Genomic DNA, 17,235 nt, shown 5'->3' with positions numbered 1-17,235 from the left:
GGGGGACTCCGCAGTTGGATAATGGGGTGATTGTTGAAGTAGACAAGGGCGGAGCGGAAGGGAGAAGGAAGGTGAAAGGGTGGCTGTCAGGAAGAGCTGGGAGAGCCCCATCGAAGCGCAAAGGTAGAAGGGGGCGGTGATCTGACAATGCAGAGAGGAGATGACAAGAATTGGGAGCATGGGAAAGAAGCATCATAGTTCAAGGGCTGAATGGAGAACAGGCATGGGTTGGCGCTCCCGCAGGTAGTGGCTAGGTAGATATGGAAAGGCGTCTCACATTTTTGGTATTGCTCCAGAACACTTTCCACCTTGGGGAACCAATAACTACTGATGTACGGACGAGGATTTGATATCTCGTAACCCTGTCAGTCGTTTCCCCACAAGTGCGTGTGCTGTTCTAGATTTAAATGTGTTGAACCCGAGACCTCTTGAGAGGAACCGTAGACCACAATGTATCCTAGCAGATCCCCATATAAAGGAGAAGAGAGGAGATTTATTACGGTTTTTGTTACTTACTACCCTAGCTCGCACTTCGTACTTCCTCGACGACTTACTATAGTTATATGGTTTGGGTGGCCCGAAGGCGAAGCCAACCCTAACCCTTCCCTGTTCGCGTGTTTCCAAGAACGCGTTTTCAATTTAACTTAACATCCCATCCCCCTCGATCGCGTCGCTGCGACGTGCGACTTGTAACTTGCAGCATCCAAGACAGCAACGCCGCCCAAAGCCACCCAAACTATGGCCTCGAGATCCGACACAGAGCTCTTGACGGAGCATTTTGGCTATCCCCCGGTCGTACGTCCAACCCCTTTCCTTTCCATCGATTGACGTTGCTTATTTCATTCTCGACCTGCTCCGAATCCCTCCCCCTTCCCCGCCCCTCAGCCCTCGGATTGACTAACATAAACATCCCCTTACTTACTTTTCTCGTGCGCCAGAGCCTCCTCGACGAGATCATCAACTCGGTCAACTTCCTCGCCGAGCGCGCCCTCAACTCGATCGAGCAGGGCCTGCTCAACGCCCCGCCCGCCTCGCTGGGTTTCCGCCCTTCCCGACAGAGGAGACCGCGGGGTCCCCGGACGGCCGCCGATGACAGAAACGATGCCGACGACGACGACGACGACGACGAAGAGGCGCTGGCGCGGCAGCGGCACCGCGACGAGGTGGAGTCGGGCACGCACCAGCTCGAGACGCTGCTGTGGGCCAGCATCGACAAGAACTTTGACCGCTTCGAGATCTACGTCATGCGCAACATCCTGTGCCTGAAGCAGACCGAGATGGACTGGTTGCGCCTCGGCCACTACGACGGACTGGTCTTCCCTCCCCCCGGGGAGGCGAACGGGGGAGGGGCAGAGGGAGAGGGGGCGGGGAGGGAGGGCGGCGGCGGCGAAAACAACAATGACAACGACGGGGAGGACCACGACGACGACGACGAGAAATTGAGCGTGGAGAGCATCAACCGGCTAAGGAGGCGGCTGCAGGCCAGCCAGCGGCTAAACTGCATGCTGGTCGCGGAGCGGGCGAGGAACGCGGCGCTGCTGGGCGAGATGCGCCGGCTCGTCGGCGTCCTGCTAGGTCAGGGGGTCAAGGTGGAGCCTGGGCAAGCGGCGGCCGGAGGAGGAGGAGGAGGAGGAGGCGGGGACCAGCAGCAGCAGCAGCAGCAGCAGCAGAAGCCGCCGTTCGGGTTCCTGCACGAAAAGGGGGATCTCACCATCGGCGACGCCGAGACCCCGCTCACGACGACGACGGCCTTCTTGCTGTCGCAGCTGCAGTCGCTCAGGGAGCTCTCGATGGCACTGAGGGGCGTCATGGCGCGCCTGGCCGCGGACGACGGCGCTCTGCAGGAGGAGGAGGAGGAGGAGGAGGAAGAGGGGGAAGATCGGGAGGGGGCCGACGGGAAGGGGCAGAAGAAAAAGAAGAAGAAGAGCTGGCGGAGGGAGAGGCTGGAGTACGTCGAGACGGCGACCAAGAGGCATCTGGAGAACGTGCGCGGGCTGGAGCTCGGCAAGAACGGGGAAGTCAGGGACGGCGAATGGGACGGCGGTGGAAGGAGCTTGGCGAGGGGGGAGGTGGAGAGTTTGGAGAGGCTGGCCGACATGCTGGGAGGAGGGAGGGGGGAGGACGAGGACCAAATTCAAGACCAAGACAGGATGGACGAGTCATGAATCTCTGTCTGGCATGCTCTCTGAAAAAGAAAAAAAAACGCGGGGCGGCGTTCTCTACGGGGGCTTAAGCATTCTGGGTAACGGAGGGGATTGCAACGGCGTTGGTTGGGTGAATTTTTGATGCTCTCTCTTGTCATCATGATACCACCAGGGGAATGAATGGTTGTATTAAACGGGTACAATCAATCGAGTATAACATCAAGGACCCAGTTGAGATCTAAGGTTGTTCTTGGAGGTTCATTAGCTTCATTTACGCCCCAGGCGTGCAGAGAGGCAGTTATGCGCCGGCAGGCTGAGGGACAGACGGCGCAGCCGTTTCCGTCCCTTTCACTCCAACGCCCGGTTCCTTTACTCCATCAACCGGCTCTAGCCGGGCTTCATTCTGAGGGTTATCTTGAGGTCTGCCCTCCTTTTCCTCCGTCTTTAACTCGCCCGCCCCGTCTACCGGGGCCAAGACAGGCTCCGCAGTTGGCCCGGCGGCTGGCTTAGCCTGCTCAGACGGCTCGGTGGGTTCCGCCGGCTTCGCCTTGGACGGATCCAGAAACCACTCGGGTACCCCGCGGGCGGCATAGTCGCCTCTGCCGACCCAGGCGCCAAGGAGACGACTCCACTTATAGTCGCCGCGGTACACACGCTGGATCTCGCGGTAGGCGTAGCTATTGTAGTACGGCAGGCCCGTCTTCGGGTCCCTGTACTTGGCCGGTTGGTTGGTGATGACGCAAAGGGGAGGATGGGCGGGTTCTAATCACCAGGAGTCAGTATGAAACTCGGTCAAAACCCTGGATGGCGGAGAAGACACTCACTGGCCAGCTTATTCATCTTCCTCCCAAACAGGATCTGCGTCTGGACCTGCTTATCTTTGATGGCCTGCTCGTCGAAATTTTGCAGGATGATGCAGCTGCGCGTCACCTTGCCTTCGCGGGGCGGGTCCGAGGCAGCAGCAGGGGGTTCCTGCGGCGTGTCTGGGGGTTTCGAGGATGGTGAGTTCCGCTGCGTCTGCGGAGTCTGTGATGGAGTGGTAGGTGCAGGAGTCGGAGGCACCGGAGGAGGCGGGACAGAGACCCTTGGCTTCGGTGTAGATGCCGCCGGCGGGTCGGTAGGCTGGGGGGCAGGGGCGGCAGCTGGTGCCGGTGGCGGCATTGAGAGGGGTGAAGGAGAGGGCGTTGTATTGGGAGCAGCGAGAAAGGGTTTAACTCCAGGAGGGAGACCCAACATAGGCATCTGCCCGCCCATAGAGGGCGGAATGCCTGGGGGTGGGGCGAGGACGGGTGCGACGAGGACGCCTGAGTTGCCAGTTCTCGTGTCTGGTGGAGGTGGTGGGATGGGAGGAGGCGCCATTGGTGTTGAGACTGGAGCGGGAGCCGGAGGCTGGACCGGGCCCGTAGCAGGAGCTGAAGTTGTAGCAGAACCCTGGACTGAAGCCGGAGCCTGAGCCGGAGCGGGAGTCTGGGCTATAGCAGGAGCTTGGACTGGACCCGTTGCAGGGGCGTGGACCGGAGCGGGAGTCTGGAGTGGAGCGGAAGCCGGTGTCGTAGCAGGCACCTGAGGAGGAACTAAAGCTGACGCTGGAGGCGATACCGCCGGTGGCGGAGCTGGTGCTGGATTCGATATTGGAGTCGATGTTGGGGCCGATATTGGCGCCGGCGCCGCTATTGCCGGAGCTTCTTGAGCCGAGGCAGCAGGAGGTGCCACTGGAGGCGCGGGCTGCGCGACTGCTGGAGCTGGAGTATCTGTTTGTTCTGTCTTGAGGTTCGGTGTTTCGAGGATCTTTTCGCCTGGTTTCTCGGTTGGCGTGGCAGGCGTCGACGCCTCGGCCTCCTTTGCCGCCAGTGCCGCTGCCGCTGCGGACTGCCTCTTCTTGCGCGGCGCCTTCTCCTCCATCGAGACCAGGTTTCCGACATGCTTGTCCTGCCCCTCTTGCAGCTCCTGGATGCCGCTCCAGAAGGTGATTACGGGCCCGTCAAGCTTGCGGCTGTGCAAGGCTGCAATCTTCCTTAGGCGCTCCTCTTCCCTCTGCTTCTCGGCTTCCTCCCATCGGTTCAGGCTCTTGGAGTTGCGCTTCTCGACGATGGCGGCTTCGGCAAGGCGCTCCGCCTGAGTCATCGGGGGCTTCTTCATCGCTTCCAGCTGCTTGGCCTTCCTCTCCATCCGCTCCAGCTGCTTCTTCCTCCTGAGCTCATCGGACATCATCTTTTCGTGCAGCTGCTGCTTGCTCATCTTGGTCGTCCGGCGCTCTGATGCACGCGTTGGCATGTCCGCCGGCGACGGAAGCCAGCTCAACCTCTCGGATTTCTTCTTTGGCCGGGGCGGGCGGGGGGCGGGCTGTTCGATGCGGACCTTCTTCCTGAACCTGGCGGGTATGGCGTCCTGGGCTTTCCGCTTGCGCTCGGCCGCGCGCTTCGCCCGCGCCTGGCGCTCCAGCTCTTTCTCGCCTTCCAGCTCATCACCGTTGTCCTCCTTGTCCTCGTCGTCTGAAGACGAATCCATCAGCACATCGGACGCGTCCTCCGGCGCATCGTCGGTGAACCCGGCATCGTCTTCATCCTCGGCAAAGAGCAGTTCGAGGTCCGAGTCTTCGGCGGCAGGCTCCTCGGTCGCAAGCATCGCCTTCAAGCGATTCCCGGCCGTCGACCGCTTCGCTCGCGACGTGACGAGCCATTCCACCTGTTGCGGCTCCCCCGCGTCGCTCTCGCCATCGCTACTACTGTTCGTGCTCTCGATGTCGGATAGCTCTGAGGAGGAGGATTTTCTCTCGTCTTCGTCGGCAGCCATGGCTGCTACGCTTGGAACTTGAATTAATTTAGAAACTACCGATCATACTGCGGAAGGTAACATTTGTCCACTGGTGATAGCGTTCGATTCGTCAAGAGTGGAACGGGCTCCGGGAACTTGATGATCTCTTCGTTGTTGAGAGAGGATCAAAAAGTAGCCTAACTAACGGCAATGCAATGTTGAAGCCTGTGTGGGTCGCCTGGGCCAAGAAAGAAAAGAACGAACAGTGAGAAACGGCCCGTGCATCGGCAGCAGTAGTGTAACTTAGTTACCCTTTTAGGCGGATCAGCGCGCCCAATTGCGCCATCTCGAAACCCCACTTGGGGCCGGCTTCCCGGGTGCGTTACTTGTGTAAGTTCTTACTACTAATGTGCGGTACCGGCCGGCCCATTACTGCTGCAACCTTTCTTCCACCGGAGCGGCTCCCCCGACTGCGAATGCCGCGCTTGGCGATCCGTTTGATCTCTGACACATAAAAACCTTCGACGGCAGCTCTACACGCCTTCCCAAGACCGCGCGCACCCGTTCACGCAACACCATGTTCCGCCACGGCGCTCGCAGCTTCGCGACAAGCGCACGGCGCCTGGCTGTTGCCGCCGCCGCCGCCGCCGAGCCGACGCAGCACCTGATCGCCGTGTCCAAGGCGCAGGGGATTGCGAAGGGGTTGACGGGAGGTACGTACGAACACATACGCCATGAGTGCACCCCTTTGAGAGTCTTTTCATATATTTCTTCTGTTTTTTTTTTTTTTTTTTTTTTTTCCCTTGGGCCGAGCTAATGAGCATCCGCGCCGCCAGCCATCGGCAACACCCCGCTCATCCGGCTCAACCGCCTCTCCGAGCAGACCGGCTGCGAAATCCTCGGCAAGGCCGAGTTCATGAACCCGGGCGGCTCCGTCAAGGACCGTGCGGCGCTCTACGTGGTGCGGGACGCCGAGGAGCGCGGGCTGCTCCGGCCCGGCGGCACCGTGGTCGAGGGCACGGCGGGCAACACGGGCATCGGGCTGGCCCACGTCTGCCGCAGCCGGGGCTACAAGCTGGTCATCTACATGCCCGACACGCAGTCGCAGGGCAAGATCGACCTGCTGCGGCTGCTGGGCGCCGAGGTGTACCCGGTCCCGGCGGTGCCGTTCGACAACCCGCAGAACTACAACCACCAGGCGCGCCGGCACGCCGAGCGGCTCGACAACGCCGTCTGGACCAACCAATTCGACAACACGGCCAACCGGCGCGCCCACATCGAGACCACCGGGCCGGAGATCTGGAACCAGACCGCCGGCAAGGTCGACGCCTTCACGTGCGCCACCGGCACCGCCGGCACCCTCGCCGGCATCACCCGCTACCTCAAGGAGGTCTCGGGCGGGAGGGTCAAGAGCTTCCTGGCCGACCCCCCCGGGAGCGTGCTGCACTCGTACGTCAGCTCCGGCGGCAAGCTGATCGAGCGGACGGGCTCCAGCATCACCGAGGGCATCGGCCAGGGCCGCATCACGGACAACCTGGCGCCCGACGTGGGGCTGCTGGACGGCTCGCTCTTCATCAGCGACGAGAAGAGCATCGAGATGGTCTATCGCTGCCTGGACGAGGAGGGGCTGTACCTGGGCGCCAGCTCGGCGCTCAACGTGGTCGCCGCCAAGGAGGTGGCCGAGAAGCTGGGCAAGGGGCACACGGTCGTGACCATCCTGGCCGACGGCGCGTACCGGTACGCCGACCGGCTGTTCTCGAGGAAGTGGCTCGAGTCCAAGAACCTGCTATCGGCCATCCCGGAGCATCTGCAAAAGTACATTGTCTTGCCATAGACTAGCATCCCCCCCTCCACCCTCTCCCTTAAATATGCATTGAGCATGGTGTTCTTGTCTCGTTTTTTTTTGGTTTACATTCTTCTCTCTGTGACAAGATACAATACATAGATAGGTTTACACACTTTACATTGTACATTGAGATAAGACTCCTCTTTCCAAGTCACAGCCATCCATGACCACCGGCGGCACTATACATACACACACACACACACACACACACACTCACCCCCCCCCCCCCCCCCCCCCCCATCCCCCCCTCCCCCCCCCCCCCTTCTCCTTTAGTCTCCCTTACTCCTCCGCCTCCTCCGCCTGCGCCTGCGGGTTGAATATCGCGTTGTACAGCTGCTCTCCCCTGCCGCCCTTCTTGCGCAGGGGCGAGGCGAGGGCGGCCTTGACCTCGGAGTCGACGGCGTCGGCCCGGTTCTGCAGCTGCATGGCCAGGGCCGGGTCGACGACCTGGGCGGCCAGGGTCAGGCCGTTGAGCACGGGGGAGGCCATGAAGAGGTAGGTGTTGCGGTCGAGCATGTAGCGCATGATGCCGTCGCGCTTGCGGTAGGCCCGGTCCGGCTGCAGGTCCAGCAGCCCCGCGTTCTCGGGCCACAGCGCCACCAGCTCCTCGGCGTACCGGGCCACCCGGCCGTCCTCGTCCTTGCCGCCCCTGTGGTGCACCGCGCGGGCGGCGGCCATGTGCAGCCGCGCGCCCAGCACCTGCGGGTCGCGGTAGTAGGGGAATGCGCCGGCCGTCTTGGCCTCGGGCCGGTGGTGCTCCTCGTCGCTCTCGAGGATGTTGAGGACCAGGCGGACCTGCTTCAGCGCCGCCTTGGTCTTGGCCTCGTCGAAGCCGCCGAGGATGGCCGGCCGCTGGATGTAGGCGAGCAGCTCGTTGATGACGTGCGAGTTGTCGAGCTTGAAGCCCGTCTTGTCGGCCGCCTTGACGCAGTCAATGATCATCTGGAGCTGCCCGTTCAGGGCGGCCAGCCGGACGAGCCGGATGTAGTCGACCGGCTCGATCTTGCGCCTCGCCCGCACGCACCCTTCCAGGAAGGGCGGGATGTTCTGGAAGTCGGCCGGGGTCTTGAGGAGCGAAATGATCTGCCTCAGCGTCCCCCGCGTGCTGGGCAGGTCGGCCACCATGCTCCTGTAGCGGAACTTGTGCACTACGCCGTCGATCTCCATCGTGATCGGGTCGTTCTGTAGGATGTGCTTGATCCTCGGATTGTAGATCTTTCTTCGCTGCTCCTGGGAGAGGTACGTGGGGAGGATGACCTTTTCGCGGTAGTCGTCGAGCACTTGGGAGAGTTCGGGAGTGGAGGTTTCGCCGAAGCTGATGATGTGGGCGGCTGCGAAGGACAGGTTAGCAAGCAGAGATCTTTCAATTCCCAAGATTCCTGCACTTTTTTCTTTTTTTCTTTTTTTTTTTTTCCCTCCTTTTCCTTTTTCTTTTGGCGACGTGAAGACGGGGGAGAGGGTGCATACCTCTGTATGCCGATGACGTGGAGAGGCACCTGTGTTGCAGGGCAGCAGCACCGCGGCTTATTGGGAGCCATGTCCTACCTCCAGCTGCCCGGAGGGCACTGGGGCCTGTTGTTGTGGTTAACATGACTGCGTGTGGGAGACGAGCTGTGGTGGTTGAGGCGGGACGATTTTCAAAGTGCAGCAGCTACTATCGCAAACCGCGATCTTGAAATTCGTGTCTTGAGGTCGGGCTGGCGCTTCCCTGATTCGTCCGCTGCCATCCCTGCTTTTGCTTGGCCCACCATTCCCGTCTCCCAATGAGACCCGAGCAAGCAATTTTCCTTCTGGTCCCACTCTTTTTCGGCTCAACTTCGAGTGGATTGTAACGCAATAACCAGAAGTCCTGGAGGTCAATTGTTGCTTTTGGAGTCATTCAATTATGTGGTCATTTAGCCAGCTGGAGCAGTATGTGTTGCGTAGAGTATCGACATGGCTGTGTAGAGTCGTGTCGATACTCTACACAGGCGTTTTAGGTGGCTTGTGTAATGACACTCATTTAAAGCCTTTGAATAACGTCGCTGTTACCTCGGAGTCTAGAAAATGTCAGTTGTGACTCTGCTTCAAACGGGCAGTGAGGATGACAGTGGCAAGTCGAAAAGAAACATTAGGTGAGGGGGGAGGGATCTGGGTTAGGGTCCGAAACTGGAGTATGTACATTTTAGTGGGCCCATTTCGAACTTCGGAGGACGAACGAGGCACGGATAGACTGGCGGACTAGGCAGCCAATCAGAGTCGCGAATTCCGGCCAACCCAGCAAGGGTTCTCGAATCTTGAACTTCGTTTGCATTGCTGCAAGTCGAAGCGTCGGCCGCTTGCTCCTGCTCATCAACAACGACAACCGACGCCCCTCCGGTCGCCCACAACCCCGTCCTCCCACAGACACACAATGAACGTCGCGCCATTGGCAAGACGGCCTCTGGGCTGCCTCAAGGCAAGCCTACGCCAAGCGAGGCAGCAAAAGATGGTATTCGCCCGCTGCATGGCGACCGAGACAGCCCAGGCTCAGACAACCTCGACACCACCACCAACACCACCATCAGCACCGGAACACGGCTTCTGTGCGTATTTTGACTCCCCCTAAACACCCCCCACCTTCCCACTCTCTTCCGGGAGTCCCGCTTCTCGCCGATCTCCCGGTCGCGGTTCTGGGTTTCTTCTTTTGTTCCAGAGTATGCTAACGAGAGTCTCTTCCTCTCGCCCTCGTTCTCCCCGTTCCGCAGTCGCCCTCAAAGACCGCAAGACCAAGACGCTCCGCACCGCCTTCGCCGTATACCCGTCGACCGTGGCGGCGGGCAGCAAGTCGCTGACGCCGCCGCCGGCCAACGCGCTGCAGGCGCTGCACGAGGCGCAGATCAAGAAGATGGACCCGACGGGGGCGCGGACGGCGCTCTTCGCCAAGACGCGCGAGGCGGCCAAGGTGGGCGACGTGCTCATGGTGACGCACCGGCGCGGCGGCGAGCCCTTCGCGGGCGTGCTGCTGTCGATCCGCCGCCGCGGCATCGACACGGCCATCCTGCTGCGCAACCACCTCGGCAAGGTCGGCGTCGAGATGTGGTTCAAGATCTACAACAAGAACGTCGCCGGCATCGAGATCGTCAAGCGCCGCAACAAGCGCGCCCGCCGCGCCCGCCTCACCTACATGCGCAAGCCCAAGCACGACATGGGCAGCGTCGAGGAGCTCGTCTTTGCCTGGAAGCGCTCCAGGAAGGTCTTCTCGAGCGGCAAGGCCGCCGCCGGGGCGTCCAAGAAGGCGACAGACTCAAAGAAGAAATAAAAGGTTGGCTGCTACTACTACTACTGCTGCTGCTGCTGCTGCTGCTGAAAGAGGGGCCCGGGCTGGAAATCCGCGGGAGATAGAGGAGAGCAGGTATGAAAGACGAGGAGGGATCGAATTCGTGGAGTCTGTCTCCCTGGGGCGGAGTGAGTCCACCGCCGTGTACACGTGTATACCATGTATAAGAAAAAAAAGGTTATTTTTTTCTTCTTCTTGTTCTGCTCTAGAGAAACGAGACCAAATGTTATGTTCAACTGCGCCGGAATTTGCTGAGGTCGGCATGTCCTCGGTGGAGCTGGGCTTCGTGCTACTGCCTTTTATCCCCCCTTTGTATCAGAGAGCAGGCCGAAGAGTGCGGCACGTTGCACGGGTTGTATGTATGTACCGTAGGCCAAGGTATCCGAACCAGCCCGGGGGTTGCTCCATGCACTTGGTCAAAAGAAACAAACTGCCAAGGCTCCCACACCGAGATTCCAGCTCGGCCTCTACAGCTTTGGGAAAGAATAAAAACATATAGCTCAAAATCCCCCGGCGTACCCTTTTAAGTCTGTATCTGAAAGAGCACCTCAATGCCATAGATGGCCGTTATACGGCTTACCTAACTTTCCGGCTGTGGCATGCCCTTGCCCTTGATTGCCCCCTGATGCTCAGCAACCCCAGACAACGAACATGGACTGCAGGCGTATGAACTAGCAGGGCGGCTATCTCGAACTCAACAGCACTCACGCCGAGGACAAAGGGCGGAGCTAGTTGCTCAGAGCAAGGCCTTCACTCCGCAAGTCTTTTGTGCGTTGACGTTGACAGACACACACGCTGTCCGAGATCCACGGAGGCGGGGCTGAGCGTGTGGATAATACGGGAAGAACCGCGCGTGTTTCTCCAGATTTCTCTCCCCATGCCGATGGAGGTTGGGATCGCCGTCGACGAAACCCGCACAGGAACTCCTTGACATGGATGTGTCTTCACGACACGAGGCATGGCATCCACATTTGATGGGGGAACGCTGGGCTCGACCCGGCCGGTAGTAGCGATATGGCGGTGGCACAGATTACACTCAACAGGTCCTTGTTATTGTGGATGAGCGGCAACACGATATATTCTCTTGTTTGGGGTTGTTTTGTTTTTGTTGTTTTGGGTTGGGGGGGGGGGGGGGGGGGGGGGGGGAAAGGGGAGGGGAGGGAGAGAAGGGCCCAGCCTTCATTTATTCTTTTTCCACTTTTGGTAAAAAAAAAAAAAAAAATGACGGTTCTCCTGGGCTTTTGAGACTCCTTTGGTGGAAAGGAGAACTTCAGATGCACCTATTCCCAAATGCAATGCTGCGTTGCCACGCGAGACCTGCGGTGCGGCGTCGCACACACTCCACCCACGCATGGTCCAGAGCAACTCGCGGGTACCAGCTGAATCTCTCGGCAGGCTTAAGGCAACACAAGGACCGCCGTCCGAGGATTCGAAGCTGTCGCTTTGTGGAAGTGCAGACAGCTCATTGGCGTCCCGCCGTCCCGCCGTCCCCGCTGGTTCCCACGTGGCCGGGACGGCGACTTTTCCGTGGAGTCTCGGGGCGGACGTGACGCCGTCTTCGTGTTGGGCCACGCGAGCACGTATGTACGGATTACCGTATGCTCATGTGTTGAGATTCCGCTGTTTGGTTTGCCGAGAGCATCCATGATAACTCGGGAGACTGCCTGTGCCGATGGTCACAACGACACAAGGACACCAAAGTTACTTGCCAGGTGTGCCAACAATGAAGAAGTCCGTATGTGAGGGTGGTCGCCAAGTGAGGGCAGTCGGTGGGTCGCCCTAGGGCGTTAACGGGTCGTGATATTTCGTCGTTGTGGGTGAGGGGGCGGAGTGTCCAAGATGCGGTAAAGTACGGATTAGTGTGGAAACGACGCAAGGGCTCGGGAAGCTCCGAGCGGTTCTTCGATGCCACTTTTTTTTGCGTTTTTAAACGTTGGCTTGGCAGCTGTTTGGTTGGGTGGATCGGCACTTAATTAGTTAATAGGCTCTGGGGTAGCATCAAGATCTAAATCCTGCAGGAACCCCTGGTCCGAGTCTCGGTTGTTTCGTTTTGTCTCGGTGAGTACGACACAATCCCGCGGAAAACCCATCGCTTCCTTATCAGCCAAATTCTCCGTGTTCCGTGTAATCACAGGAGGGGGAAGGTGGTGCAATAGCGGTGCCTACCAAGCTGATTCGCTACGGCGCACCGATTAGCTAGTTACATGTATGGTACCCTCGTATCTAAGGCATGCCCTCTCTATGACGCGCTATCCGAATGCTGTTGGTACGTCTTCCCAGTGCTACCTTAGTGCCTTAGAATGTGCCTTTGGACGGATGCGACCCTTCTTGGCTGCGGGTGGAGAGCGGGCGGAATATGTTATGTCTTAGCTTCCGCATGTACGGATTACACTACATGGTAGTGTGTGAGTAGTACAAAGTACAAAAGTAGTTAACTACTCCGTACAAGCCAAGACCAATTAGTGTGGTGGCGCCGCGGCTATCCACCTCCGTGGGTTTCCAGCCTTTGCCCTCGTGGCGGCGATCCAGAACTTAATTGCCGCAGAGAAGCTGCTAGTACTGCAGTAATAAACGGCAAACGGATGGTTGCAGGTGTTCTGCAATGCGCAATGTCGCTTCGGCAGAGAACGGCGGTCAGACGTCCCATCTCGCCGGTAAAAAAAAAAAAAAAAGAAAGAAAAAAATAAAATAAAAGAGAAACAGAGCGCACCGGCTGCGCTCCTGCGTCACCCTTGGATATCGTCCGAAGCCCCCACGTGCTGCAACGGAGAGCCAGGCTGTGGGGAAGGAAAGTTCGCTTGAGCGAGGTGCGGTTGCTCTGGACCCGCTCTCGTCCGCCACCAACCGCTGTGGCCAAACAAGCTCTCCTTGGCGAAGCCAGGCCTCACACCAAGCTTCTAGCCCTTTGCGGGGCGGTCAAAGAGAACGGAACTTTGACCGGTGTAGCGCCGTCGCCTGACCCCTGCACGGGCGGCCTCGATCCGCCACAATGGAATCCGAGAATTGGCCCGGGCCGTGAATAATCTTCAATTCCACCTCGCACCTCGCGCGCGCAGGCCAGGTCCGGTCCTCGAGGTGTTTCACTCACTCCCAACATTACACGGCATTATCGCATGCACCCTCGACGCAATCCGGCCTCCCTCCGGATCTGAGGTGCAGCGGCTTTTCGGGTTGAGAACGCTGCTGACTCGGGTCTTGTTTCACCCAAAAGTGATTCAACTCCATCATCTTCGATAGCCATCGTCCGCCTCTGCCCTCCCCTCCACCTCCCGCCAATCTGGAGCCTTAAACACCGCCTCGCGCCGTCATGTCTGCGCCGTGCCGCGAACTCGACTAATTCCTGCTCTGCAGGGTGTTTTGCTTTGCACCGTCCCCCGCAGAGAGAGCATCACCAAAAGTGATCGCGAGGGCACGCTCTTCGCGGCCGCGCGGTTCAGCCCTCGGTCGACCAGTCCCGTATCTGATCAACTTTTTCTTCCAGACCGTCTTCTTCAATCTGTTTGTTTCACGCCTGTCCATCTCCCTGGCGAGACATCATTCATCATGGGCCGTTTCAAGAAAGCGCTCGTCGGCCAGCTCAAGGCTTTGCGGCCTGCCTTCTTGTCCACGAAGCCACACTTCCATTTCATCTCCGTACACTGTAAGTATTCCACGAAGCGGGGAAAAAAGAGCATCCTCCCCTCCCCCTCCCTTTCCCCCTCCCCCCTTTTTGGGCATGGCCCCGCACGAGAGGTTACCTGATGTGACCGCCAACTGAGTAGTCGGTTAGACTTCTACGTCGTCGGGCTCGCCCTCCTTGGATCCGTCATTGTCTATGGAGCTGGCAGGGGCAACATTGCCTATATCGACGCGCTATTCCTTGCGAGCTGCTCCAGTACCCAAGCCGGCTTAAACACGGTCGACCTCAACCTCCTCAATACCTTTCAGCAAGTCGTTCTTTACCTATGGCCCATGATGGCCAATCCCATCACCATCAACTCCTTTGTCGTGTTCCTCCGGCTCTACTGGTTCGAGAAGCGCTTCCAGCATATTGCCCGCGAAGCTCGCCTCAGGAGAGGCACCGTCTCCAAAGCCAAGACGGCTCCCAAGGCGAACAATGCCGATCTGGAGAGGGGCGTGAACGGTCGAAAGATCACCGTCATGCTCAACGGTGCTCGGTCGCGGATCACCAACGACGGGATGCTGCTGGAGGGCACTCAACAGCCGTCTGACGAGCAGCGACTCGATCTCGCATCTCCGGCGGCAAGGCAGAACGGGGCTGAAGCCTCCGATGAGGCTTCGGAACCTCGCAGACCGGAGATCAAGTTTGCCCGCACCGTGACCAAGAGCGATGGCCTGGGCGAGGACCCCATCAAGCTCCCACCTGTTGTACGACCCGATCACGAACACATTGCTTTTGTCGAGCGCCAGCGCAAGGGGGACGACGAGGTGCTGCGCATCCCAAACCCCCGGGATGCCGAGCGGGGTGTGCGACCGAAGCGCGTCGAGGCCGGGGACGAGGAAGAGGCCGATGTTCCTCCCCGGTCAGCAGCAGCAGCAGAGAGGTACGCCGAGCCTCTGGGGAACAGAGCCGACAGCCGTCAGCAGGCCATCACGATCGAGGAGCCGGATCGGAACAAGCTGCAACAATACGACTCGGAAGACCTCGTCGAGACTGCCAGGGGCCCCCGACACGTCTTCTCCTTCCTGAAGTTGCCGAGACCTCGATCTCTCAGCCGGATGACTGGGAGGTTCCAGAGTAGCGAGCCTGGGCCGAGTGGCACCGCCCGGCCCGGGGCCCAACGCAGGCAATCGATCCAGTCAATCCGGACGGCATTCTCGAGGGAGAGGGTCGAGGGCACGCCGTATCTCAGCTGGGAGCCGACCGTTGGCCGCAACTCGGCTTTTCCAGACCTGACAGAGGAACAGAGGGAGGAGCTCGGAGGCATCGAGTACAGGTCGCTGAAGACACTGGCCCTGATCCTGACGGGCTACTTCTGGATCTTCGCCGCCATCGGCGTGATCGGGCTGGCTCCTTGGATCGCGGAATCGGAGAGATACGGCAAGATTGTCGACCAGGCCGGCGTGAGCAGGGCCTGGTGGGCCTTCTTCACCGCAAGCTCGGCTTTCATGGATCTGGGTTTCACCCTTACGCCCGACAGTATGAACTCTTTCAACACGGCCGTCTGGCCGCTCTTGCTGATGGCCTTCCTGATCGTCATCGGCAATACCGGCTTCCCCGTCATGCTCCGCTTCATCATCTGGGTGATGTCGCACCTCGCCCCGGTCGGGACAGGCCTCTACGAAGAGCTGCGCTTTCTTCTTGATCACCCCCGTCGGTGCTTCACCTTGCTCTTCCCCTCCGGCGCCACCTGGTGGCTCTTCTGGTTGCTCGTCATCATGAATGGCCTCGATCTCATGTTTTTTATCGTTCTTGACGTAAGCTCAACCCCGTGTAATCATCGTTCGACTGATCCGTCTCTAACCATCTACCACCATGATAGCTCGGCTCGGGGCCGGTTGTTGACCTCCCCGCCGGTCTCAAGGTCCTCAATGGCCTCTTCGAAGCGGTCTCCACCAGAACCGCGGGTTTCTCTTGCGTCAACCTCGCCGCTCTGCATCCCGCTGTCCAGTTCTCCTACATGGTCATGATGTACATCTCCGTCTTTCCCATCGCCATCTCGGTCCGTCGCACCAACGTGTACGAGGAGAAGTCGATTGGCGTGTACAGCACGAGCGACGAGGAGGAGCAGCCGGGCCATTCCGACCTGTCCTACGTGGGGTCCCACTTGCGGCGACAGCTGTCCTTCGACCTGTGGTACATTGTCCTCGGCTTCTTCATCCTCAACATCTCAGAGGGCAAGAAGCTCATGGCCAACGAGTTCTCCTCCTTTGCCGTCCTCTTCGAAGTCGTCAGCGCCTATGGCACCGTCGGCATGTCACTGGGCTATCCCGGCATCAACGCGTCGCTCTCCGCCAAGTTCTCCGTCGTCGGCAAACTGGTCATCGTCGCAATGATGATCCGCGGCCGCCACCGCGGCCTGCCCTACGCCCTCGACCGCGCCATCCTCCTGCCCAGCGAGTCCCTCAACGCCCGGGAGGCGGCCGACGCGGACGCTCGCATGAACAGGATCCATTCCCACGCTTCGGGCGCGACGGGCGCGCGGGGCTCGAGCCTCGGCCGCCGGCGGAGCACGACCGTCGACCGCGGCAACATCATCGCCTCGCTGCTGCACCCGGGTCCGGCCGTCCCGGCCGAGCCGCTCCTGCCCGAGATGCACCGCGCGAGGTCGACCGAGCCCCCCGCCGGCAGCGTCGCCCCGGCGGCGGACGAGCAGGAGACGTACGCCACGCGGGTCAGCTCGCGCCGCACCGAGCCGGGCGCGTCGCGAAGGGTGGATTCGGGCCTGCCCATGCAGCGACCGCGCACCGCGTCAGACGACGAATAATGGCGGCCTCAGCTCGGCTGAGCGCTTTCAAACACATCTTTTGGGTAATGCTTTTTAACAGATAGACCTCCGATTTCAAAGCACGGCCATTTTTTTATTGGGAGGACAAATTTTTAATGCCTCAAGACACCAACTGGGACTCCCCAAAACGGTGGTTTCTTCTTTTTTTTTTTTTTGTCTTTGGAAAGAGAAGAATAAGCACGAGCATGGCACAGGGTTGAGGAGGATGCGTCACACTTACACGCCCGTTAGGAATATGGGGGGAAAGCAGGCGTTTGGGATAGATCTTCAGGCGTTGTTCATTATCATCATAGAGGGTTCTTTGGTTCGCAGTTTCGTTAATAGGATACAAGGAAGGTGTCGTGGAGGACTCCACAAGGAGGTATGCTAGACTCGATACCAAGGGCTCTCTTTGTATGGGACTCTCTCTTCAGGGCCCATTGCGAGGCAAGGCGCAAGTCCAAAATATATACACCCTAAAATCATTGTCATCACTCGATCAAGACAACAACCGCTAAGTGTTGGTATGTGGTATATGGGGGGGGAAACAAATTGATCCTAACGAGGCATGACCGACGAATTAAACACTCGGCCATCTACATCATTCTCATGGCTCCCAGAGCCATGCGCCTTGTAATGACTTGCACTAGCTACCCTCGCCACCGTTAGCCCGTTCTATTAACGCCGGTTTTGTCAAAGCATCCCCAACCCTGAGAGGGTACTGTGACCCGTTTCAACTGTTATACAAGATCCAAACCCCCCCCC

The 17,235-nt window shown here is 59.3% G+C and overlaps 6 protein-coding genes across 6 annotated transcripts; 4 read left to right on the top strand and 2 right to left on the bottom strand.

Moving 5' to 3' along the window:
- The first annotated feature begins 698 nt into the window (after nt 1-698).
- Nucleotides 699-2,611, top strand: P884DRAFT_305581 (Mis12 protein-domain-containing protein). Its single transcript, XM_069445091.1, has 2 exons — nt 699-795; nt 939-2,611. The coding sequence occupies exons 1-2, from the start codon at nt 739-741 to the stop codon at nt 2,163-2,165; spliced, it is 1,284 nt and encodes a 427-aa protein (XP_069302019.1). The 5' UTR covers nt 699-738; the 3' UTR covers nt 2,166-2,611.
- Nucleotides 2,443-4,937, bottom strand: P884DRAFT_274291 (YL1 nuclear protein-domain-containing protein; the record flags this gene model as incomplete). Its single annotated transcript, XM_069442700.1, has 2 exons — nt 2,443-2,906; nt 2,969-4,937. The coding sequence occupies 2 exons, from the start codon at nt 4,935-4,937 to the stop codon at nt 2,443-2,445; spliced, it is 2,433 nt and encodes an 810-aa protein (XP_069302018.1).
- A 538-nt stretch (nt 4,938-5,475) lies between these two features.
- P884DRAFT_189705 (tryptophan synthase beta subunit-like PLP-dependent enzyme) lies at nt 5,476-6,732 on the top strand (the record flags this gene model as incomplete). The annotated part of the gene is made up of 2 exons (XM_069437456.1): nt 5,476-5,611; nt 5,735-6,732. The coding sequence occupies 2 exons, from the start codon at nt 5,476-5,478 to the stop codon at nt 6,730-6,732; spliced, it is 1,134 nt and encodes a 377-aa protein (XP_069302017.1).
- A 291-nt stretch (nt 6,733-7,023) lies between these two features.
- Nucleotides 7,024-8,335, bottom strand: P884DRAFT_189822 (uncharacterized protein; the record flags this gene model as incomplete). Its single annotated transcript, XM_069437470.1, has 2 exons — nt 7,024-8,075; nt 8,212-8,335. The coding sequence occupies 2 exons, from the start codon at nt 8,333-8,335 to the stop codon at nt 7,024-7,026; spliced, it is 1,176 nt and encodes a 391-aa protein (XP_069302016.1).
- Nucleotides 8,336-9,053: 718 nt separating this feature from the next.
- Nucleotides 9,054-10,395, top strand: P884DRAFT_253968 (mitochondrial 54S ribosomal protein bL19m). Its single transcript, XM_069440852.1, has 2 exons — nt 9,054-9,308; nt 9,471-10,395. Exons 1-2 carry the CDS (start codon nt 9,137-9,139, stop codon nt 10,022-10,024), a joined length of 726 nt encoding a protein of 241 aa, XP_069302015.1. The 5' UTR covers nt 9,054-9,136; the 3' UTR covers nt 10,025-10,395.
- Nucleotides 10,396-13,585: 3,190 nt separating this feature from the next.
- Nucleotides 13,586-16,470, top strand: P884DRAFT_274287 (cation transport protein-domain-containing protein; the record flags this gene model as incomplete). Its single annotated transcript, XM_069442699.1, has 3 exons — nt 13,586-13,682; nt 13,812-15,460; nt 15,526-16,470. 3 exons carry the CDS (start codon nt 13,586-13,588, stop codon nt 16,468-16,470), a joined length of 2,691 nt encoding a protein of 896 aa, XP_069302014.1.
- Nucleotides 16,471-17,235: the final 765 nt, after the last annotated feature.

Source organism: Thermothelomyces heterothallicus, assembly GCF_042370625.1.
Source record: "Thermothelomyces heterothallicus CBS 202.75 unplaced genomic scaffold P884_scaffold_1, whole genome shotgun sequence".
Taxonomy (NCBI): Eukaryota; Fungi; Ascomycota; class Sordariomycetes; order Sordariales; family Chaetomiaceae; genus Thermothelomyces; species Thermothelomyces heterothallicus.
Note: the sequence above shows the minus strand (reverse complement) of the source record. Positions and strands in the feature narration are given on the sequence as shown.

Excerpts from the sequence above, each read along its gene's own strand:
- P884DRAFT_305581 (XM_069445091.1), top strand. The coding sequence starts at position 739 with ATGGCCTCGAGATCCGACACAGAGCTCTTGACGGAGCATTTTGGCTAT. Across the intron at positions 796-938 it reads ATTTTGGCTATCCCCCGGTC|AGCCTCCTCGACGAGATCAT; the intron begins GTACGTCCAACC and ends CTCGTGCGCCAG.
- P884DRAFT_253968 (XM_069440852.1), top strand. The coding sequence starts at position 9,137 with ATGAACGTCGCGCCATTGGCAAGACGGCCTCTGGGCTGCCTCAAGGCA. Across the intron at positions 9,309-9,470 it reads AGCACCGGAACACGGCTTCT|TCGCCCTCAAAGACCGCAAG; the intron begins GTGCGTATTTTG and ends CCCGTTCCGCAG.